The sequence below is a fragment of the Tilletiopsis washingtonensis genome, assembly GCF_003144115.1.
Source record: "Tilletiopsis washingtonensis strain MCA 4186 unplaced genomic scaffold FA09scaffold_7, whole genome shotgun sequence".
NCBI lineage: Eukaryota > Fungi > Basidiomycota > Exobasidiomycetes > Entylomatales > Tilletiopsis > Tilletiopsis washingtonensis.
In genome coordinates, this window is record NW_020312004.1 from 449,587 (window position 1) to 470,198 (window position 20,612).

The 20,612-nt window shown below is 66.8% G+C and overlaps 8 protein-coding genes across 8 annotated transcripts; 4 read left to right on the plus strand and 4 right to left on the minus strand.

Moving 5' to 3' along the window:
- Positions 1–1,029: 1,029 nt before the first annotated feature.
- FA09DRAFT_329057 (hypothetical protein) lies at positions 1,030–5,980 on the minus strand. The gene is made up of 7 exons (XM_025742016.1): positions 5,643–5,980; positions 5,057–5,525; positions 4,381–4,996; positions 4,015–4,327; positions 2,041–3,960; positions 1,626–1,989; positions 1,030–1,571 (listed from the first exon to the last, which is right to left on the minus strand). Exons 1-7 carry the CDS (start codon positions 5,901–5,903, stop codon positions 1,498–1,500), a joined length of 4,017 nt encoding a protein of 1,338 aa, XP_025599389.1. The 5' UTR covers positions 5,904–5,980; the 3' UTR covers positions 1,030–1,497.
- A 223-nt stretch (positions 5,981–6,203) lies between these two features.
- On the plus strand, positions 6,204–9,331 carry FA09DRAFT_356397 (glycoside hydrolase; the record flags this gene model as incomplete). The annotated part of the gene is made up of 11 exons (XM_025744855.1): positions 6,204–6,597; positions 6,650–6,943; positions 6,997–7,531; positions 7,583–7,633; positions 7,681–7,771; positions 7,825–8,374; positions 8,424–8,480; positions 8,532–8,711; positions 8,767–8,834; positions 8,889–8,978; positions 9,032–9,331. The coding sequence occupies 11 exons, from the start codon at positions 6,204–6,206 to the stop codon at positions 9,152–9,154; spliced, it is 2,433 nt and encodes an 810-aa protein (XP_025599390.1). The 3' UTR covers positions 9,155–9,331.
- On the minus strand, positions 9,222–11,283 carry FA09DRAFT_329059 (ENTH-domain-containing protein). Its single transcript, XM_025742017.1, has 6 exons — positions 11,239–11,283; positions 11,046–11,185; positions 10,510–10,642; positions 10,304–10,442; positions 9,726–10,248; positions 9,222–9,664 (listed from the first exon to the last, which is right to left on the minus strand). The coding sequence occupies exons 1-6, from the start codon at positions 11,239–11,241 to the stop codon at positions 9,289–9,291; spliced, it is 1,314 nt and encodes a 437-aa protein (XP_025599391.1). The 5' UTR covers positions 11,242–11,283; the 3' UTR covers positions 9,222–9,288.
- A 257-nt stretch (positions 11,284–11,540) lies between these two features.
- On the plus strand, positions 11,541–12,980 carry FA09DRAFT_329060 (putative PUP2-20S proteasome subunit). The gene is made up of 6 exons (XM_025742018.1): positions 11,541–11,702; positions 11,762–12,023; positions 12,327–12,437; positions 12,498–12,556; positions 12,608–12,710; positions 12,764–12,980. Exons 1-6 carry the CDS (start codon positions 11,674–11,676, stop codon positions 12,950–12,952), a joined length of 753 nt encoding a protein of 250 aa, XP_025599392.1. The 5' UTR covers positions 11,541–11,673; the 3' UTR covers positions 12,953–12,980.
- A 109-nt stretch (positions 12,981–13,089) lies between these two features.
- Positions 13,090–14,225, plus strand: FA09DRAFT_359721 (hypothetical protein; the record flags this gene model as incomplete). The annotated part of the gene is made up of 2 exons (XM_025745154.1): positions 13,090–13,915; positions 14,005–14,225. The coding sequence occupies 2 exons, from the start codon at positions 13,090–13,092 to the stop codon at positions 14,223–14,225; spliced, it is 1,047 nt and encodes a 348-aa protein (XP_025599393.1).
- A 351-nt stretch (positions 14,226–14,576) lies between these two features.
- FA09DRAFT_329061 (S-adenosyl-L-methionine-dependent methyltransferase) lies at positions 14,577–17,176 on the minus strand. Its single transcript, XM_025742019.1, has 9 exons — positions 16,740–17,176; positions 16,309–16,577; positions 15,907–16,077; positions 15,759–15,850; positions 15,584–15,711; positions 15,396–15,530; positions 15,011–15,338; positions 14,937–14,957; positions 14,577–14,884 (listed from the first exon to the last, which is right to left on the minus strand). Exons 1-9 carry the CDS (start codon positions 17,151–17,153, stop codon positions 14,634–14,636), a joined length of 1,809 nt encoding a protein of 602 aa, XP_025599394.1. The 5' UTR covers positions 17,154–17,176; the 3' UTR covers positions 14,577–14,633.
- A 655-nt stretch (positions 17,177–17,831) lies between these two features.
- FA09DRAFT_337836 (hypothetical protein) lies at positions 17,832–18,686 on the plus strand (the record flags this gene model as incomplete). The annotated part of the gene is made up of 8 exons (XM_025744034.1): positions 17,832–17,890; positions 17,942–17,976; positions 18,032–18,090; positions 18,147–18,170; positions 18,222–18,256; positions 18,309–18,408; positions 18,461–18,560; positions 18,616–18,686. 8 exons carry the CDS (start codon positions 17,832–17,834, stop codon positions 18,684–18,686), a joined length of 483 nt encoding a protein of 160 aa, XP_025599395.1.
- FA09DRAFT_359723 (PLC-like phosphodiesterase) lies at positions 18,584–20,570 on the minus strand. The gene is made up of 6 exons (XM_025745155.1): positions 20,124–20,570; positions 19,728–20,073; positions 19,483–19,676; positions 19,391–19,425; positions 19,290–19,337; positions 18,584–19,228 (listed from the first exon to the last, which is right to left on the minus strand). The coding sequence occupies exons 1-6, from the start codon at positions 20,475–20,477 to the stop codon at positions 18,769–18,771; spliced, it is 1,437 nt and encodes a 478-aa protein (XP_025599396.1). The 5' UTR covers positions 20,478–20,570; the 3' UTR covers positions 18,584–18,768.
- Between the last annotated feature and the right edge of the window lie 42 nt (positions 20,571–20,612).

The following is a 20,612-nucleotide window of genomic DNA, read 5'->3' on the forward strand; positions in this document are numbered from 1 at the left end:
TGGAACTCAAGCACGAGAGGAAGAGAGCGTAAGGGTGGGGCGAGGAGCGAAAGGGGCCACAGGAAGGAGAGTCGGACTGCGAGAGAGAGCCGAGGCGAAGAAGAGAAGGAAGAGGGTGTTCCGAGCGGACGGAGAGGAGAGGCCTAGATACTGGGACGGGAGAGATGAGGACGGATGCGATGCGGGCGATGGGTGAGGGGAGAGAGCGGAGAATCGCGGTGCAGCGCCCTCTTGAAGGGCACAGGGCTCGAGCATACAGCGCATGGCTGGCTGACGCTGCATCCGCGGTGTTGATGCGGCGCTGCTTCGGCGACGGCGTCGAGCGGGCCGAGATGCCGCTTCGGCTCTCCTGCGCGGCGCAGCGCCGCCCTGTCGCGCTGGCGCAGGTGTTTGTTTGGACGCACGCGAGGCGTCCCTGAGCAGCGCTTGCCCGATGGGCGCGTGGGAGCGCCGCAGACCTGCCGCTTCGGGACGGATCCCTACCGGCAGCAGCAGAAGCGCCCGCGTGCCGCCGCCGGAAGCCGCCACCTCGTCCAAGTCAAGGGCAGAGTGCAGCGGGGGAGCCGCTCTGCTCGTTGATATTCTACACGTCTCGCTGACCCTGATCGATCGATCTGTGTCATCGTAGCTGTAGGTTGATCGGTCGCGGCGCAGAGCCGCAGGTCGTGCAGCGGTGATGAGCGGCGGCGGGGGCGGGACGGCGGCACGTCGTCCCGAAATGCCGCCGCCTCCGCCGCCGCGCCCGCGCTCAGCACTTGGCCCCGCACGCTTGCCGCCGGCCTCATCCCGCCGGCACGATGAGCGGCATGCTCCTGACCTGCTGATGAGTTTGATACGATCGAGCAGTGAGAAGCTCCGGCAAGGGCAGCAGTCAGGCTGCAAGACGATAGCCTCGCTTGCCCCGCTGCCGCACCCGAGCGTCGTCCTCATCGCTCGTGCTTCCTTGTCAACCCTCACCACCCCTCACTCATCCTCGCAGTAGCCATGGTGGGTGGCCATACTGACAGAGATAGTTCTGCACTGACGATGCTCCAGCCGAAGCGCAAGCAAGAAGGCTCGGACAGCGACGAGTTCAAGGACACAAAGAAGCCGAAGGCCGCCGCCGGTGCGCCGCGCGAGAAGAAGGACTGGACGAAGGGTGAGGTCGCTGCTCTTGAACTCGACTCACGCAGCTGGTCAGGGCTGAATCCTTTGCCTCGACAGAGGAGGAGCTGGCGTTGCTCCGTGCTGTCTTCGAGACTGCGCTCACCATGGTGCCGGCTCTGCATGAAAAGTCCGGCCTCAAGGGCAAGCGCGGCAATCCCTCGGTGAGCGAGCGCCAGCGCCTCTGGCTTTCAGCTCAGATCTGACGCCGCCCTCAGATCAACACCAAGCTCCGCCAGTACCTCAAGGGCTACGAGAAGACACTCGGAGGCTCTTGAGCCGGCACCCAGGCGGGATGTCTGTTGATGTAGGGAAGCACGGCATTCCGCTGCGCCAATGTCATCCCATTGAAGCCTACTGCTGCGGCCTGGCCGCGACATTGATGACCGGCGCCTGTCCATCGACCGGTGCGCCCTCGTCGGAGAGATCTGCACGGCAGCAAGTCAGAAAGGGCTTGTCAGGGCTACCGCGTGGCCTCTCACGAGCTCCGCTGAACTTCCAGCGCACGGACAGCGGGATGCCGAGCCCGACGCGCTCGTTGATGACGCTCGCGGGCCGGCCGGCGTGCGGCGCGCCATACTCGTTCTCATCCTCCTCGCCGTCTGTGGCGGGCGCAGGTGCGGCAGTGTCGCGAGCGAGGAAGCGCTGTCGCCGGTCCCAGGCGCGCACGCGGGGCATGCGCAGCTGTCCCTCGGCGCGCGCCACCATGCGCAGCGGCACCGAGCGCGTCGAGCGCGGCACCAGCGACGGGATGTTGAAGGTGCGCGGCCCCGCGAGCACAAAGTAGTCCGACGGATCCATGCCGACGTAGACGTCGGCCGTGAGCGTCGAGTGCGGGTTGACGACCTGGCGTGAGAGAGTGAGCAGCTGTGCAGGCCATAGGTGTGCTCAACTCACGGTGAGCAGCGCGACGAACGGCTGGTCGACGATCACATTCGGTGGCGCGGCGATCAGCAGGCGTGTGTTGAGGTGCGGCGGCAGCAGCACGGGCAGCGCGAGGCTGGTGACGTTCGACTTGCTGCCCTCCTCCGCTTGGGCCCGCCGCCACGTCACCTGCAGGGCACCGGTCGGCTTGACGGTGCCGTCCGGCGCTTCGGGCGACGCGCCGAGATCGCTGCCGGAGAGCACCTCAATCTCGTACAGCCCTCCCCATCGGTCGCCGTTTGTCCAAGTGCCGGCAAAGGCGTCCTGCTCCTCGGGCGCGCCGGCACCCTCCAGACGCAGATGCGTGCTTGCCGGGTCCAGAGCCAGCGTGACCGCCTGTATGGTCACCGCGTCGTCGCCCACGATCTGGATGCACGACGAGAGGTCGGCGACAGTGCTGGCGGGCGCCGCGTCGGTGTGGATGCCGAACGAGTCGCCGCCCTCGCTAGCGGAGTCGTCGCTCGGGTTCAGTAGATGGCCAGAGCGTGGTGCTGGCCGAGGCACCTCAGGCGCGGACGACCGCGGAGGGCGCCAGGTGGCCGTATGACTGCCGGCAAACATCGGGCGTGCCTCGAGCGCCAACGTGTGCTGATGCTCTTGCACGAGGGGATCGGCCTCGGCGCTGCTACCGTCTTCGGGAGCTGGGGCGGCGTCAGGTGCGTCTGATGGACGACTGCGAAGCATGACCTCGATCACGCGCGGCCCTGCAGCACCGGTGCAGCGCAGGTAGAACGTCTCGCTCTTGCTCGCACCTGGCTCAACGATGCCGAGAGCCAAGGAGAGCTCCGCCGCACTTGTGCCCGTGTCATCCGCGCGCGAGCTGTGGATCAACACCGCGCGTGAGGCTGCGTCGGAGAGGAGCGCGCTGGCGTCCAGCGTGACGCGCAGCGGCTCGTTGTCGTTGTTCTGCACGGTGAACGTGATGGCCGTGCTGTCGTCGAGGTACGCGACACCGCCGTGTGTCTTTGTCGTCTCGAGCTGGTGCGGTCTTCGCCGGAACGTGACCGCATTCGGGCTGGTGACGTGCGGCAAGTAGACATGCCGGGCCGCACCCGAGGCGAAGGAGAACCAGCGGGCCTGCACTGGCTCGGCGTACCATGGAGCAGGCGGGATGGTGAACACGAGCTGCAGAGGGACACGCGTGCCGCCGGCCCGCAGCTCGACCCGAGACAAGCGCACTAAACGAGCGGTGTCGCTCGTGATGCTGCCTTGAAAGACCTTGACACAGCCGGGAGACCACCGCAAGTCGGCCGTCACAGCGGCTGAGGTCGGTTCGGCGGCGTCGCTTCCGAGGTCCGCCAGCTGGACCAGCTCGGACTGCGCGTCGCCATCGCTTTGCTTATGCGTGACGACGATGGGGGCGCTGTCCTCGTCGCGGAAGATGCGCAGCTTTTCGAACGATACTTTGCCGAGGGCAGTGCCACGCGGAGCGTGCAGGCGGACCTGAAATGGTGCACGCTGGCCCAGATGGACCTGCTTGTCGAGAAAGGCGGCCTCGAACACGAGGAGCCCATCGGTAGCGCCTGCCTCGATCCGCACGGGCTCGGCGCCGTCAGGAAGCTGCTTCTCGGAAAGCAACGCGCTGAGAGCCTCCTGCGCCTCGCTGCGTTGGTCCTGACTGAGCGGCATCTTCGGATGAAGCACGGCCAGCAGGCCGCGCAGCTCCGCCTCGACATCCTGCGCGGCTTGAGCGGTTCGCACGAGCAGCAGCAGCACGTCGAGAATCTGCGGCTGGTGCACGGCCGGATATGCCTGCACGACACCCTGCAAGTAGCGCAGCGCCGAATTGTGATGCCCGCCGTCCAGATGCGCGTTCGCGATCAAGCTGGCGAGCGCCGGTGCCGTCAGCGGCTGGCCTGCGCGCTTGGCCAGGTCGTCTGCACGTGTGAAGGCCTGAAGGGGATCGCGTCAGCTCCCGATCGTCAGGGTTTTGCAGGCACTGCTCACCTCTGCGATGAGACCGGCGTGGTCGACCTTGCGCTCGTGCTCCAGCATGCTCCAGCTCGAGCTCTGTGCACCCGCAGGGTTGGCGCTGGCCGACTTCTCCTCCTTGTCGAGCATCTGCCGGTAGCGCACGCGCCGCTCGACGGCGCAGAGGCCGGCGGCGTACCAGAAGCCTGCGGGCCCGCGCGACTGGGCCGTCGGGATGTGCGAAGGCGGAGAGAGGAGGTTGGCGGGCATCGGCGGAATGAGAATAGGCAGCAGCGGCAAGGGCGTTTGGCGCATCGACAGGTCGGCGAGGTCACCCAGCAGACGGTACCTGTGCAAGTGGTGAGCAGGGGTCAGGATGCGCATCAACACCCTCCTACTGACTGCTTGCCGGCCCACGACCACCACTCTGCGCTCTCCGGACCCATGCCCCAGCCCTTGCACAGGTCCTCGACGGTGGTGAGGTGCGCGCTGAATTGCGCCACGGCCTCGTCTGCGCGCACCTCGTACAGGTGCAGGCGCGTCATGCGCAGGCTGAGCGCGTCGCTGAGCACCTTGGCCTCAGCCCAGCGCTTGGTGCGCGGCGGCAAGGCAGCGGTGCTACGCAATAGCTCAATGATACCAGCGTAGGCGGCGCCGTAGTGGGACAGCGCCGCAGCAGCATCGCCGCCGAACTCAGCAAACGTGCCGAGCTTGTACTCGGCTCGCGCATTCCAGCCGTCGCGCGAGAGGCCTGGCGGCTGGAGGCCGCGGCCAAGGGCGTTCAGCGCCTCGGACACCGACGAGACGGAAGGCGGATAGCGCGAGCGGCGGCGCCGCAGCCGGCGCGAGTGCTCGGCGTAGTAGTCGATGGCCGAGGGGTACAGCGCCGTATGCAGCGAGGTCAGGAAGGCTGAGAGATCAGAACGCGGCACTGGCGTCAGGACGAAGAGCGACGCCTTTGCATCGAGAGTTGAGGAGCGACGGATGTGAGACAGGCGCGGCTCGAGACTTGGCGACTCTGCCCACCAAAGGCGTCAGCGTGCCAGACCGACGAGTCACAGAACGTCCGTCGACTCACCAAGCATCTCCCGCTCCGTCAGCAGCACGACTGTCAGCTTGATGCCGCGCTCCGCCATGGCGCGCTTGCGCTCGGCGATGGACTTGATGAGCGCCTCGTCTGCCTCGCGGAGCTGCTCGGCCTCTGCCTGCTCCTGCTCCTCGCTCTGACCGGCGGGCACGTCTGCCACTGCTTCGCCCCTGCCAGCTGCAAGCGCTGCACGCGTCGGCAGCACATGCACGGCCACCCAGACGGCACCGACCTGCTCGCGATGGCGGCGCACCCAGACGGGCGCGATGAGGCCGTCGGGCCACAGCGGCGAGGCGGGGTGCGTCGGGCTGAGCGCCGAGCGCGGCGGCAGGCTCGCGAGCACCGCCGCTGCGCTCTCGGCATCCTGCGGCGGGCCGATCGGTGCGATAGCAGGGATGCTCGCAGGCGGCGGCACACCTCGCGGCAGCGGATGAGACTTGCGAGGTGGTAGCCGGTGCGCCTGCACGAGCAAGAGTCAGACAGGTCCGGCATTCGTGGAGCTGCGCATATGCCTGTGCACGCAACTTGCGGCGCTCAACGCCTGCAACCACAGAGCGACCCTCCCCTGAGTACGCACCGAGTCGACGAGCACGGAGCGAAAGGCGGCGCTGCGCCCGCGCGCCGGGTCCCACGGCGAGTCACGGCCGCGGGCGGCGACGAGCGCCCGCAGATCGGCTGCCAGCGTCGGGAATGCCGTGCTGGCATCGATGAGCGGTGCTGCTGCAGCTGCTGAGGATGATGCGGCACTGTCGACTGCACTTGCGGCCGGCGCGACGAGCCCCGAGAGCAGGAGAAGTGGGTAGTGGTGCACGAGCAGGTCGGGCGGATAGGCGTTCATGCTGGCGACGGGCGCCTTGAAGCGCGCTGAGAGAAGCTGCGTGCACCGAAGAGAAGAGCAGAGACTGTGAGGTGAGGTGGTGGAGCGAAAGCAAGCGCGAGCAGGGCGTCGAGGCCACTCCACGTCTCGGGCTGCCGCACGAGAACATCACGACGCGCACTGCGCACGGACATCTTCGCGCCGCTCCGGGGTGCCAGCCTGCCTCTGTACTACCACCTCCGCTTCCCTCAAGCGCACCAGAGGCAGCACACCACAAATTCGTGCTGCTTGCTGCCACTCTACGACTTGCCGCCTCCAACGATGCCGCATCCGACGCCGCTCGCGGCGCTGCTGCTGCTGCTGCTGCTGCCGCTGGCACTCCTCGGCGGCGTCCGCGCTGGCCCAGCGGCGCTCTGGGGCACGTACCGCCCGAACCTGTACTTCGGGCTGCGCGCACGCCTGCCGCACTCGCCGCTCTTCAGCGTCGCTTGGCACGGCCTGACCGACTTTGGCGGGCACCAGCGCCCGCGCTTCGACGCCGGCAGCGGCCTGGGCACCGACGAGGAGCGCGTGTTCGCGTGGCGCTGGCACGACGGGCGCGCCGCCGGCGAGCAGGTGATGCGCGACGTCGTCAACAACGCGGCGCTGCGCTTCCAGTGGCTCGGACAGCCGGCCGGCTGGGGCGTGCGCATCAGCGCCGAGCCCATCGACACGAGTGAGTGTCGCACGGCAGTGCCGGGCTTTGGCGCTCAAACCTTGCACTGCAGGCAAGCCTTCGCTGCTCGCGCTCTACCTCCACTTCGCCGCACCCCAGGCCATCGAGACCGTCTTCGACTCGGACGATGCGTACGACGCCGGCGGCCTGCCCGCCGCGCCGGCCGGCTCCGACACGGCTGCCGAGGCGCTGCTCCGCGCCACGAGCGAGCACGCCGAGATCGGCGAGTGGAGCGTGCGCGTGGCCGAGAGCCCACAGGCCAAGAACGTGCCGGCAGACCCCGAGGAGGAGGAGCCCGTGTGGGGCTTTTGGGGCACGAAGACCGATCAAGGGTGGAACGCGCATGGTGTGTGCTGGCTGGTTGCGCAAACTCGCTTTTTCGCTAACCCCTCGACTCAGAGCTCGTCGGGCGTGCCCTGACAGACTCGGTGCGGGCTTGGCTCGCTGAGAACGGCAAGGGCGGCACGCCGCCGCCGCCGGCATCGCTGCTTGTGCTGCCGAACGAGATTGCCGCCGGCGCCAACCTGCTGGCCTTCTCGCGTGGCTTCAAGGGCGCATTCAGCGTCGACATCTTCTTCTCGTCGAATGGCTCTCAGCCGCTCGATGGCGCGGCCCTCACGGCTGGCCTCGCGGCAAGTCGTGAGGCGTACGATGAGCGCCTCGAGCGCACGCTCGGCCTGCGCGCCAAGGGCTTCAGCGACAAGCTCGTGGCCTTTGCCAGCGAGCTGACCAGCTCGCTGCTCGGCGGCATCGGCTACTTCTACGGCTCAAGCATTGTCGACCGCTCCTTCCGCCATGCCTACGACACGGGCTCCGGCGGCGGCAAGATGGACTTCGACGAGGAGGATCCGCAGCCTGACCCGCGGCTGACGGAGGAGCGAGGACTCCTGACCGCGACACCGTGCCGCGACACGTTCCCGCGCGGCTTCTACTGGTGAGCTACTGATCGTCTCCGTTCGGCAGCCACGCTGATCTGTCGCGAAAGGGACGAGGGCTTCCACCTGGCGCAGATCGGCACGTGGGACAACGATCTGAGGTGAGTCCGTCGAGCGAACGAGCAGAGCGACGCTCACACTCTTGCAGCCTTGACATTCTCGACTCCTGGATCGACCTCATCGACGACGACGGCTGGGTCGCGCGCGAGCAGATCCTCGGCGAGGAGGCGCGCAAGCGGGTAAGTGGCCGGCAGTCTTCTCTGCCTTTGCTCGTGCTCATCACCCTCGTCAGGTGCCGCAAGAGTTCCAGACACAGTATCCGCTCTACGCCAATCCGCCAACGCTCATCATGGGCCTGACGATGTACATCGACCGTCTGAACGCTGCGCAAGACGGCACGGCGCCCGAGATGGACATCGGAGGAGCTGCCTCTGGGCAGCAGGTGTTCGGCGCACTGGCCGGCATCGAAGGTCACGCTTCCGAGCTGCTGCGTGATGCAGACGCGGCTCGCGACTTCCTCAAGCGCATCTACTCGCGTCTGCGCACGCACTACCTCTGGTTCCGCCGCACGCAGGCCGGCGAGATCGACCAGTGGGACCGCGCTGCGCGATCGAATGAGGCCTACCGCTGGCGCGGACGCTCAAAGACGCACGTCCTGACCTCGGGCATGGACGACTACCCGCGTGCACCCGTGCCGCACTCGGGAGAGCTGCACCTCGACCTGCTCTCGTGGATTGGCTCGTTTGCCGACGCTATGCGCCGCATCGCCGAGGCGACCGGCGAGGAGGCCCACGCAGCCGAGTACGCCGAGCACTACAAGGGCGTCGTGCAGAACCTTGAGGGTGCGTGTGAGCGCTCTGTCATGCCTTTCATCGCTGACGTCTGCGCCAGATCTGCACTGGAGCGACGACGAGCAGATGTACTGCGACGCATCGGTCGACGAGTTCGGTGAGTCCGCGAGCCCCTGCATCTGCCAACACCCGCTGATGCTGGCTGCAGACCAAACGTTCCACGTGTGCCACAAGGGCTACATGTCGCTCTTTCCATTCCTGCTCGGCCTGCTCGAGCCGGACAGCGAGCGTCTCGCGGCGATCTTCGATTTGGTCCAGGACCCGCAGCATCTATGGTCCGACTTTGGCGTGCGCAGCCTCAGCATGCAGGACCCCAACTTCGGCCAGGGTGCGTGGGATGTGGCGGTCTGCCTGATGCTCCGCTGATGATGCGCCTCACACAGGCGAGGACTACTGGCGCGGCGCCATCTGGATGCCGATGAACTATCTCGCTCTCCAGGCGCTGCACAAGGTGAGCGTGTCGACACCGCTCCAGTCGCCTCTCGCTCACAGCTTCACCCCCCAGAAATATGCCCGCGAGCACGGGCCGCAGCAGGAGCGTGCGCAGCAGCTGTACAGCCAGCTGCGCGACAATCTCATCAACAACACATTCAAGGTGCGCCGAGGTTCGCGGTCCTCATTTGCACACGGGCTGACCGTGCATCGCAGGAGTACGAGCGCACCGGCTACGTGTGGGAGCAGTACAACGCTCGCACCGGCCACGGCCAGCGCAACAAGCCGTTCACCGGCTGGACGAGCCTCGTGGCGCTCATCATGGCCGAAAAGTACTGAGCATGTCCGGCCCGCTGCTGGGCCGCGCCGCTACCAACCTAATTCTATCTCACTGCTGCGCCGCACGTCGGCTCTCTCATAACGCGTATATTGAGCAAAGGTGACGAGCGTGTCCGGACTGCGCAGCAGGGACTCTACAGCAGGTCGAAGAGGTCCGGCTTCTTCTGTGCCTGCTGCGGCGGCTGCTGCGCGGGTGCGTTGCTGCCCCACACCGCGCTCGAGCTCTTGTCGCGCGCCATCTCCGCCAGGCTCATCTTGCCCTTGCCCTTCTGCGCGGCGGCGCCCGTCGAGGCGGTGCCCGAGCTGGCCGCCCAAAGGTCGTCGAAGCCAAACGCACCGCTGCTCGCCGGTGCGGCCGGCTTTGCAGCAGCTGCAGGGGTGCCAGAGGACGCACGTGTGGGTGCCATGACGGCGCTGCCGCTGTACGATGGCGTGGATGCGGGTGCTGGGCGAGATGCAGCGAGCGGCGCAGCTGGTGCGGCGGCAGCGGCCGCAGGTGCGGCCTGGAAGCTGAGGGAAGGCAGCTGGTCAGCGCACGTCTTCGCAGCACACGCTACGCAGCGCAACGCACTCGTCAAAGTCGTCAAAGTCGAGGCTCGCAGTGGGCTTGGCGGGCGCTGCAGCCCGGGCCGGAGCAGCAGCAGGAGCAGCCACAGCGGCCGGCTTCTGCTCCTCATCGTCGTCATCAAAGGAGAAGAGGTCCTGCACCACGGGCGCAGCCTTGGCTGGTGCCTCGGGGGCGCGCGCTGCCGCCCGCGTCGTGCTGGAGCGCGGTGCCGGCTTCGGCTTGGACGTGCGCTCCTCGGCGTCGCCCGCGTCGTACTCATCGAACTCCTCTGCCCGGTCACCGCCGTAGCCGCCTCCTCCACTGCCGCCCGCCGACGAGCCGCCGTAGCCGCCGGCGCCGAGGCCGCTGGCAAAGGCCGAGTCCGAGCCGAAGCCGCCGTAGCGGCCCGTGCCCGAGCCGGGAATGAAGTCGCCGGCACCGCCGCCCTGCGTGTACTTCTGCCGGTTGGCGCGCGCCTTGCGGCGCTCCTGCCGGATCGCCTCGACGTCGCCGAGCAGCGTCGAGAGCTCCTTGGAGCGCGTGCGCACTGAGCAAGGCAAGCGTCAGCACAAAGCTTGCATGCTCTGGTGATCGCATCGCACCATTGATGCCCTGGTCCTTGCCCGCCTCGTCGATGTAGTGGAAGTTGCGCAGGATCTTGATCGTGCCGAGGTGCGAGCGCGCATCATCGACGACACGCTCCGAGCCGTGCTTGACGAGATACTCGAGCAGCTGCAGCGCCTAGAAAGAGCAGCGCGTCCGGCGTCAGCATGCCAGTCGCCAGCAATAGACTGCCACGGCGGCGCACCTTGTAGATCATGCGCCACTCGCGCGCCTCGCGCTCCATGAAGTTGCGGTAGATGGCGGGCATGATCTCGTTGAAGTCGGCAAAGTTGTTGGTCGCCTGGGCGATCTCCTGCATCTGCGTCGAGGACGCGCCCCTGAAACGAGATAGACCTCCGTCAGCGCCAGTTTGGGAATGACGCTCGGAGTCCGAGAGGCAGCGCGGCCGCAAGACCCTGAGGCGCTTCCATCACATTGGCAGACCGACGACCACCTCTCGCCAGCACAGCAGGCGAGGCGCCCGACACCGCTGCCGAGCCGCGACAAGCCGCGCATGCGGCCGTGGCTCTCGTCGCGCTCGCTGCGACTCAACATTCCACCAGCTGTGCGCCGCTGGCTATGCTATCCGCTCAAGCGGCACGGGACGAGCCACTCGCAGCGTCACAACCTTGCTGCTGCTCCGTGCCGCTGCTCGCAAGCCGTGCGCACGTGCTAGCCCCTGCACATTGCCCGACACCCACAACCCCAGCCGCCGCTCCACATATACCGCCGCACACGCACCACTTCTCGTCGCTGGTGGCCTCCTTGACCTTAGCCTCCATCTCGCTGACATTGAGGGCCCAGTTGAGGGCGCCGGTGTACGCGCGGCGCACGTCGTACATCGTCAGCTGGCTGATCTTGGAGCCGATGTCCTCGAGATCCTGCGCAGAAGCGTGAGTGACGCGCAGACGCGCGCGCGGCCGCGCATACACACCATGCTGGGCAGGCGGAGTGGGTGGGCGGGTGGTGGTGGTGCTGGCGTGAGGGATGATGCAACGCCCACGCTGCGCCAGCGCCGCGTGCTTCGGGCGCACGCTCGCTGTCACCGCTCCCCGGCGGCGCAGGTGTTGGTCGGCGCGGGGGGGCGTGGGAGTGCTTACGTCAGCACACGCGCCGGGTGGTCTGAGCGCGACACGCGGCCCTCGACGGAGCTTCCGATGCTCTTGCTGCTCCTCCCACCTCCACCGCTCGCCGCATCCTCTCCTTGTGGCTCCTCACTCTCACCAGCAGCGCCGCTAGTCTCTCCGCGCCGCCCTCGAAAAGCTCACCGCTTCGGCACTTCTCCTCCGACTGCGCTTCTGCCGCCTGCTGCGCCCGCGCCGCCTGATCTCTTGCCCGCTGGCCTCGCACCCTCTGCCGCCTGCCCAGCATGTTCATGACCCGCGACGGCTACGACCGGTGCGTGTGCTGTGCAGCATGCAGACCTGCTGCCACTGCTCACCCCTTCCGCATACCAGGGGCGTCAACACCTTCTCGCCCGAGGGCCGTCTCTTCCAGGTCGAGTATGCGCTCGAGGCCATCAAGCTCGGCAGCACGGCGCTCGGCCTCGCCACGCCCGAGGGCACCGTGCTCGCCGTTGAGAAGCGCGTGCAGAGCGCGCTGCTCGAGAAGAGCAGCATCGAGAAGATCATGGAGATCGACGCGCACGTCGCCTGCGCCATGAGCGGCCTCACCGCCGACGCGCGCACGATGATCGAGCATGCACGCGTCACCAGCCAGGTGAGTCGCGCGACGAGCGGCAGCGACTGGGCTGTGACGAGACGTGAAGGTGGAGTATGGCTGTGAGGTGTAAGGGCAGAATCTGGAAGTGGCGCAAACGTCTCGTCGGCGCAGCGCAGGCGTGCGAGAGCTCGGTGCAAGGAGACTGGCTGCAGCATGCCCGGCGGTGGCAGGTGTCGGAGAGCGCATTCGTATGCTTCATGGCGCGCATGCGGAGAGCATTGTCGTGAGGGAACTGTTCCATCTCTCCGCGTCTCTGGCATTTTCTCATCTGCTGGGCTCCGGCTGACACGCCCCGCGCAGAACCACAACTTCACCTACGACGAAGAGATCAAGGTCTCGTCGGTCACACAAGCAGTGTGCGACCTGGCGCTGCGCTTCGGCGAGAGCACAGAAGACGACGAGGCGATGATGGTGAGTGCGGGCGGTGGCTGAATCGCTGCAGCCGGCGGGCGCTGATGCCGCATCTCGCAGTCGCGTCCGTTCGGCGTCGCTCTGCTCATCGCTGGTATTGACTCAAATGGGCCGCAACTGTGAGTGCTCTCCATGCTTGACACCGACCAGCCGCTCACAGCCCTCTGCAGCTTCCACGCCGACCCGTCCGGCACGATGGTGCGGTATGACGCCAAGGCCATCGGTTCGGGCTCGGAGGGTGCACAGTCGGAGCTGCAAGACAAGTACAAGAAGGTGCGTTGCAGTTGCGGGCTGTCTGCGCTCGTCTGCTGATCATATGCCTGTAGAATATGTCGCTGCGCGATGCTGAGCTGCTGGCACTGCGTGTGCTGAAGCAGGTCATGGAGGAGAAGCTCGACGAGCACAACGTGCAGCTGGCCGTCGTGACGCCGCGCACGTCGCGCGACGGCCGTCAGTCGGGGCAGTTCCGCATCCTGGCCGAGGCCGAGCTCAAGGAGCTCGTGGCCGCTATGTAGATGCAATACACACATGCGCAGCAGGGTGAACGGGTGGACGTCGTGGGAAGGTCGGCGAACAGGGGTGAAGCCGCAATTGCGCGGACAAGGTGCGCCTCAGCTTGGTGCGAGCGCTCTCCTCTCACCCACCACAGACCATGCCAGCCCTCGAGTCGTCGCTGCTCTTCGTCGCCTTTGGCTGCCTGCTCAGCCTGCTCCTCATCCGCGCGCCTCTCGACGCCTGGTCGCCGGCGACGGCACCTGCCTCGCCGCCGTGTCCGCATCCGCCTCACAACCATGCCTACCCGCCTACCGCCCCGCCACCGCCACCAGCGGCGCCTGGAGGGATGGCGCCGTACCAGCCGCCGTATCCGTATCCGCCTGGCGGGCCTCACGCGCCAGCAGCACACGTGCAGTCGCATCCAGGCGCCTCGGTCTCCTCGTTCCTCGTGCTGCTCATCGCGACGGCCATCATGGGCTGGCTCAGCTGGACGACGGTCTGGCCAGAGGCGGCTGCGGATGCAGGGGGCACGACTGGCGCGGCAGCTGCAGCGGATGGGGCGGATGCTGCGATCAAGGCAGATACAGCAGGCAGCAAAGATGATGAGAAGAAGCCAGAGGAGGCTCCAGCAGCCAAGGACGATGAGTCCGAGGTCGAGGCCGCCGCATCGCCCACGATCTCCTCTGCTGCCGCATCTGCTGGCTCGATGAGCTCGCCGACGTCGAGCAGGCATTCGTCTGGCAAGAGCAAGCACAGTCAAAGTTCTGCACGGCCCTCTTCTCCTCCGCCACGGCCGTCGAGCCCCGAGCCAGAGCCAGCGCCAGAAGAGCCGCACACAAGGATAGAGGCACTGGCCGCTGCGCTGCCGCTGCCCGAGGTCGTGCGCAACGTCGTCGAGGCGCTGTCGAAGCCGCTGAAGGAGGACAAGCCGGCTGCGGAAAGCAGCTCTGCATTGGGCGACAAGCAGGATGGCGGTCACGAGAGTGCGAAAAAGCAGGGCGGAGGGAAGAGTGGCGGCGGGGGAAGAACAGTGGCGGCGGCAAGCAAGGCAAGTCGCCAGACAGCACGCCAGAGACTTCATCGCCGGCGCCCGAGGAAGTCGTGTCGGAGCCGCCGACGGCGATGCCGGAGCGCAGCAGCTCAGCCGTGGCCGAGCTGGCGGCGCAGCGTGGCTTGACGACACGGCCGCCAGCGGACCTGCTCGAGCGTGCCACGCAGGAGCTCGTCGCCAAGCATCCGGAGCTGGCACGTGCAGGCGCAGCGGACGTCAGAGGTGAGCCTCGTTCGGACTGAGCGTTCCAGCCACGCTGAGGTACGCCCTTGCCAGATGCGCTCGACTCGATCTTTGCCGGCTCGAAGCGGCCGGCAGTGAGTGACGAGCAGCGTCTCCCGAATGCGCAGCTGACACCGATGCAGAGCACACCCAAGCCAAGCTCCTCCGGCGCAGTCGATCCGCTGCTGCACGCAATCGAGAACCTGCGCTCCTTCGCCAGCGGCACGGCACAAGCCGCCACATCCGACGCCAAGGGTGTCGCTCGCGAGGTAAAGGGCATTCTCAAGAAGTCTGTACACTTTCCTGGCGATCGTCCATCAAGGCCGGAAGAAGCCGCACCGACACCGGCATCGCTGCCCGCCGATGCCGCCATGCAGCGCATCGCCGATCTCGCTCGGCGGCTCAATGCTTCGTAGCCCTGCAAGTGTCTATTGCGCTTGTGCAGCCGGCTCGCTGTACAGCGACTGTAGCTTGACCTGGTTCCACACGCGCCACATGCTCTTGCGCTCCTTGCGGTTGAGCAGCAGCCGCCGGTCGGTGGCAAGCTGCAGCGTCTTGAAGTCGTACTGTGTCTCGTCGACGGGCTCTGCCGGCGTGCTGGCATCGCCATCGTCGGCAGTGATGGATGGCGGTGTGGCGCGGAACATGCCCTGCAGCTCGTCGGGCGTGAAGAAGTACACTGCGCAGCGCGTCAGATGATGACTGAAGCGCCTCACACGCGCAATGCTCACCTCGTGTGCCATCGCCACGAACTGTGAGCATCGTTGTCAGCAGATGACAGCAGCGGTACTGCGCTGCCACTCACCGTAGAAGTTCTCGTCGAGCAAGCGACCCTTACGGAAGCGCAGTTGCGGCAGGTCGTGCCGCCCGTAGTCGCGCAGAAGCACCATGCCGCCGGGCTTCAGCGCCGTGCGGACGTTGCGCACCGCGGCTTCCCACTCGCGCGGATGCAGCGCAGAGAGCACGAAGATGAGCACGACGATGTCGAGCGAGTGCGGCTCGATGCCCTCGGGCAGCTTTGCCGCAGTCTCCGCGAACGGCATGTCAGCCGAGACGGGCGGCGATGTGGATGACAGGTCCCAGACGCTGGATGTCAGTGAGCCGACCGGAGGCGACTCGTAGAGGGGATTTGACTGCGAAATCGGGGACTGCATCAGCGAAGCACCTTAATTTGGCTGGCTGCGGCTCACCTTGACGACTCGCACAGCCTCCGAAGAGTAGTCGCAGGCGAATAGGCGCAGATGCGGGTTCTGGTTCATCTCGAGCAGGGGAAAGACTGTGTTGCCGGCGCCGCACCCCACCTCGAGGACTGCACACGGCCCGCGCTGTGTGATGAAGAGTGAGCACGGAGGCGGCAGCCAGCACTCGACATGCTCACGTCTGCCGCCGTGGTCGCGACGAGCTCCGGGAACTCGTGGTGCAGCCAGTGCCGGTCCTTGAAGAAGCGATTGTCGTGGCTCGAGTAGAATGTGTCCCAGTAGCTCGCGGCGCTCGCATGATACTTGTCTGCGGACTGGTCAGCGCTTGCAGCGGCGGCGAGGCGAGGAACTCACCTGCGTCTTCTTGGCTGACGCGCGTCTCTCGTTGCTTGGCCAGCAGCCCTTCCACCATGGCAACGTGCTCCGGCGGCGGCTTTGCATGATCCCTGTGATGCGCCCTCTCAGTCTCAAAGGCGCAGCCCTATTCCGCCGCCTGACTGACCATGCGTTGTGCTGCCACATGTCGTCCTCATCGCCCAGATACCGCGAGCCAAACGTCCGCCCGCCCTTGTCCGCCTCCGTCGGCTCAGTGCGATGGAATGCTTGCGGCTGCACTTCTGAAGTAGAGGCGGCAGCATTGTCTGCAAGATGCACGTCGGCAAGTGCTGTAGCCCTGCAAACGACACCATCGTCAGCCTTGAAGCACTTTCGTGGGCCAACACTGCCCGGCCGACCCTGCCTTATCATCGCAGCGCCCGGCAAGGTATGAACGAATACAATGCACAGGTGACGAGCGGTACATGGGCCCAGGTCGGGAACAAGAGAATGGCTGCACGGCCGAGCGTGACGTGCAGGGCGAGCCGCGATCAAGGACGACAGCACGGTGCCTCGTCAAGATGCTCACAGAGTCTGCTCCTTCGCTGCCGGGAGCGCGGCCGCCGGCTCACCACCGGCCGAGCCCTGCGTCTCGCCCTCGGTCGCTTCGGCGATGATGCCGGCGAGCGCCTCGGGGAAGTCGAGCCCGGCGACAGCGTCGCGACCGGCAGGCGAGAGCTTGCGCCACGTCTTGCGCAGAATGTCGACGAATTTGCGCCGCGGGTACTCGCCGTGCTGCGCCGCAAACGACGCGAGCTGCTCCTGTAGGAAGACGAGCACAGCGGCGTCCTCGAGCAGCTGTTCATAAGCGTCAGTACGTGTATGTACTGACGCCTCCTGCAGCACCTTGTCGCCTCTCGCAGCGACGCACTGCTGCGCGTAAGCCGTGCCTGTTCTGTTGCCCACCGCTGCCAAGCTGCTCCACGGGCTCGCTCGCCCGCTACCTGCTGAGGTGCTCACCTGTGTGCCGAGCTCGCCGCTCTCCTTGCCCGGCTGCAGGTCCGTCTTGCTGACCCACGTGCGCACGGCGTCGCACTCGCGCTCGGCGACACCCACCTGGCGCAGCAGCTCACGCGCACGGTCGCCCTGCAGCACGTAGAGGCTGCGGCGCCACTTGAGGTAGCCGGCCTTGCCCTCGGGAAACGAGTCGCGCGGCGTGGCGAAGCGCTCGAGGTGCTGGCAGCGCGCGGCGAGCGCCAGCAGCTCGGGCGCCTCGGCGGCGGCGAGCGCGGCGTAGAAGGGCCTGGCGGCGAGCGCCGCGGCCCAGCGCTCGACGCCGTCGGCGTAGTGCAGCTCCTCGCCCTTGGGGTCGGCGGCGTGTGCCTCGTCGACGAGGCGGCGCGCGGCGGCGTATGCGTCGGCAGAGGAGGCCATTGCTGTGGATGCCCTGCAGTGATGCAGGGGGTTGTGGAGGCGAGAAGGAGAGCAGACCGGCCAGCTCGAGGCGCCGCATTCAGATTTCTCATCACGCCGCCGCGCGCGCGCCGCGCCGCGCCGCGCCCCGAGTCCCGCGCACTTGCCGGACCCTCACTTCACATCAAGCACCGCCCACAGCGCCGCTCGCCGCTCATGGAGACAGCTGCTGAAAGACGCGATATTCGATTCAAGAGGTTGGCTTGGTGCTGTGCCATTGCGGCAGCGGATGGCGACTGCTGGCTGGAGCTGGCGGCGGAGAGCAGCGTCAAGCGATCTTCGAGAGCTGAACGCCGGACGCTGCGTCTCGTATCTCTGCCGAGATGCCATACTTCAAGGCTGAGAATCAGATCTGACCAACAGGGTCTACTAGACGACATGTTGATTCAGCACGCGCAGATGTGAGGCAGCAAGATGGTGCAGCGGCTGGCCTCTAGCCCAGCGGATGCGGCCTCAGACACCCTCGCCGGCAGCATCAGGGACGACTGTCCCACGCTTGCACTCTACTTTGTTTGCGGGCATCGGGCAGGCACCTCCGGGGTGGCCAGAGCGTGCTGTCACGGGCTGCTCGATCGAGCGTGCTGCGGCAAGGCAGACGTCCGGCCTCGACCTTGCGCTCCTTCCACCACCTCGCCCACCATGGCTCCTCGCAAGGCCGCCGCCGCCGACGCGCCCGCATCTTCGCCGCCGCCGAGCGAGTGAGTGTGCCGCAGAAGACCGCACCGAGGCCCATGCTCAAATTGCACCAGGCAAGACAGCCACGACATCATGGGCCAGCTCGCCGGTGCGTGCGCCGGGCCCGCCTCGCGGACGCGCACAGCCAGCTCACGCCGCCACAGAGGTGCAGCTAGGCCGCACACGCAAGCGCCGCTACGAGACCATCACAAAGGCACGCGTGGTGAGCATGGCAGTGCAAGAGCTTGTTGACGCCTCTGCTGACGATGGCTGCACCAGGCCGCGACCGAGTACGAGCAGCAGGTGCGTGGATGCGCGTGACGCCGGCATCGCCCGCCTGACCGCTGCCTGCAGGTGGCCAAGTGCGTCAAGAAGTACGAGAAGGTCCTGTGAGCTGTTTGACGCACACTCAAAGACTGCATTGCGCTCATTGAGGGCCAGCGGCGAGGAGTACGTGCGCTTTCGCGAGCGCGAGGACGAGCTCGACGCGCAGATCAGCGACAACTGGCGCGAGCTGGAACAGCAGCTCGAGCTCGCCCGCGTGAGCAGCGCGCCAAGCACACGCTGGACAGTGCTGACAACGAGGAGCACAGGAGTGCGTCCAGGCGGGCTTCGGACGTCTGCTGCCTGCGGTCGAGGAGCACGCGCAGCGCGGCACGGCGGCCATGGCGCGCTTCGAGGAGCTGACACGCGGTACGTCGCTGCAGCGGCAAGACATGGCAGATTGCGGCTGACGTGTGGTATACAGAGGAGGCACGCATCCACGAGCAGGCAGAAGGCATGTCCGAGGGCAGCCGCAAGGGAGACGCGCGCAAGTGAGAGACAAGGGCGGCAGGCGGGTATCTGGGGTCCAATGACAGATCCGTGACGCATCGATGTGCGCGTAAATGTGGTCTTCTTGCTAGGCCTTGACGATCGGCACCGCCTGGCCAGGGGCAAAGTTTGCTTCAATGAGCAGCGACAGCAGATCCTGCGTCTGCTCGCAGAAGTCGAGCGCATAGACGCTGCCAAGCCCGCTCGCCGCGCTCATTCGGCCCGACACAGCCAGCGCCTGCAGGTCGCCCTTGATGTCGAGACTCTTCTCTGAAGAAGCGGCTTCAGCGCTCGTCAGCGAGGCTCCAGCCGACGTCAGGCGCGAGGCGACGAGGTCGAACATGCGGTCGTTGAGGCCGATGACACGCAGGCATGGCGGGCCGCTCTTGAACATGCCGAGCGCCGCGGGCTGCGGCAGCGCGAACGGGAACGAGCTGGCACTGAGGAAGCAGAGCGAGAGCACGTCGTCGCGCGAGCCGTACGCTGCGAGCAGCTGCTGCACCAGGTCGATCTTGTGCGGGATCGCTGCCAGCACACCGATCTTGTACCTGAGCGTGGCGAGTTTGCGTGAGCAACGGCAGCATTCCACGCTGCTGGCACTGCACGCACCAGTCCTGCGTCGCGATTGTCTGGCCGGACGGCAGAGAGTACGAGAAGCTGGGCACGCTTGTGAGCACGAGGCGACGCAGGCTTGTGCTACATTTGCTCACCAGCCGTCGAAAGAGTCAGGCCACTTTGTCGAATTCTGACACGCACCGTCAGATGCTGCAGGATCCCGATGGGCTATTCATCTGCAACTCACGATGCCAGCAGGCTTGCCTGGCAGCGGCACGAAGCGGCTGAACATGATGAGCTTGCCGCGGCACTCGCCGAGCGTGGGCACCCTGTTCTCGAGCCACCAACGCTTGCGGCTGGGATCGACGTGGCGGGCATAAAGCACCTTGGCCCACGGGTCAGAGAGCGAGCCTTCGGGCTTGAGCGAGATGACCAAGGTCTCTGGTGATGTGTGTCAGCAGGACGGCGCAATGGGAGCGTGGGGATGCTCACCGCGCTTGCCCGGCCCGTCGAGCCACGCGTACAGCTCCGTCAGCACCTCGCCGAGCTCGCGGAACTGCTCCGTCGGGCCGTGGAAGGCCAGCAGGCGCTCCTCGCCCTGCTCGACCTTGAGCGCGAGGCGGACGTCGAGGAAGCGCACGCCGGCGTTGAGCTGCGCAGTCAGTGCGGCGCTCTGGCACTGCGACACGGGCCAGCCGTGCATTGCGAGCGACTCGTGCGTGCCGGGCAGACTGAGCGACGAGAGCAGCGCGCTGTCCGGCAGGGACGAGAGGAAGCTGCGGCTGTCGCGCACGGGGTAGAGCAGCAGGTGCTGCACGTCGGCGCTGTCGGGCTCAGACTGCGGCGGCGTAAGCAAGGCATTGCAATGGCTGTAGTGGAGGCACACACCAGAGCAGAGAGGAAGGGCGCCGCCGCCGACGGCGTGCTCGACCTCCAGCGCAGCGCCTCGCTGCCGCTGCTCGCGACGCTGAGTGCCCGGCGGGCTGCGCGCACCTGCTGCGTGCGCGTCGGCGGCGCCAGGTTGAGATGCAGCGGCGCCGAGGACGCCAGCTTGCCGGCGCCCTGCACGCGCAGCACGCATGCGTCGGGCAGCTCAAAGACGGCGTGCTGGGCTGAGCCGAGGGCATGCTGCCGCACGGCGCTGCTGGCCGGCGCCGTCGGCGTGAAGGTGAGCTGCAGGGCGTGGGCGAGGCGGTTGTGCACGCGCACGCGCACGCCGTCCGCTGGCGGAGCAGGCGCCATGCTGTTTGCTGAGCGGTCTTGTCTTGTCTGCGAGGCGATGCCGGCCTTCTGCTGTGGCCTCCGGGCGATGGTGTTGCGCGGCGAGGCTCTGCGAGCGGCTGATGAGGCGGAAGGCAAGGAAGCCCCTATCCGGCA

What these genes read in the sequence shown, in the direction of transcription:
- FA09DRAFT_329057 (XM_025742016.1), bottom strand. Translation starts at nt 5,903, where the DNA reads ATGAACGCCTATCCGCCCGACCTGCTCGTGCACCACTACCCACTTCTC. An exon ending in GCTCCGTGCTCGTCGACTCG is followed by an intron (nt 5,526 to 5,642) that starts GTGCGTACTCAG and finishes TTGCTCGTGCAG; the next exon opens with GCGCACCGGCTACCACCTCG. An exon ending in GACGGAGCGGGAGATGCTTG is followed by an intron (nt 4,997 to 5,056) that starts GTGAGTCGACGG and finishes TTTGGTGGGCAG; the next exon opens with AGTCGCCAAGTCTCGAGCCG.
- FA09DRAFT_329059 (XM_025742017.1), bottom strand. An exon ending in GCCACCAGCGACGAGAAGTG is followed by an intron (nt 10,643 to 11,045) that starts GTGCGTGTGCGG and finishes ATCTCGTTTCAG; the next exon opens with GGGCGCGTCCTCGACGCAGA. An exon ending in CAAGGACCAGGGCATCAATG is followed by an intron (nt 10,249 to 10,303) that starts GTGCGATGCGAT and finishes TGCCTTGCTCAG; the next exon opens with TGCGCACGCGCTCCAAGGAG.
- FA09DRAFT_329060 (XM_025742018.1), top strand. Translation starts at nt 11,674, where the DNA reads ATGTTCATGACCCGCGACGGCTACGACCG. An exon ending in ATGCACGCGTCACCAGCCAG is followed by an intron (nt 12,024 to 12,326) that starts GTGAGTCGCGCG and finishes CGCCCCGCGCAG; the next exon opens with AACCACAACTTCACCTACGA. An exon ending in TGCAAGACAAGTACAAGAAG is followed by an intron (nt 12,711 to 12,763) that starts GTGCGTTGCAGT and finishes ATATGCCTGTAG; the next exon opens with AATATGTCGCTGCGCGATGC.
- FA09DRAFT_329061 (XM_025742019.1), bottom strand. Translation starts at nt 17,153, where the DNA reads ATGGCCTCCTCTGCCGACGCATACGCCGCCGCGCGCCGCCTCGTCGAC. An exon ending in ATGTGGCAGCACAACGCATG is followed by an intron (nt 15,851 to 15,906) that starts GTCAGTCAGGCG and finishes GGCGCATCACAG; the next exon opens with GGATCATGCAAAGCCGCCGC. An exon ending in AGGCTGTGCGAGTCGTCAAG is followed by an intron (nt 15,339 to 15,395) that starts GTGAGCCGCAGC and finishes CCGATTTCGCAG; the next exon opens with TCAAATCCCCTCTACGAGTC.
- FA09DRAFT_359723 (XM_025745155.1), bottom strand. Translation starts at nt 20,477, where the DNA reads ATGGCGCCTGCTCCGCCAGCGGACGGCGTGCGCGTGCGCGTGCACAAC. An exon ending in CGACGGGCCGGGCAAGCGCG is followed by an intron (nt 19,677 to 19,727) that starts GTGAGCATCCCC and finishes ACACATCACCAG; the next exon opens with AGACCTTGGTCATCTCGCTC. An exon ending in ACAATCGCGACGCAGGACTG is followed by an intron (nt 19,229 to 19,289) that starts GTGCGTGCAGTG and finishes CGCCACGCTCAG; the next exon opens with GTACAAGATCGGTGTGCTGG.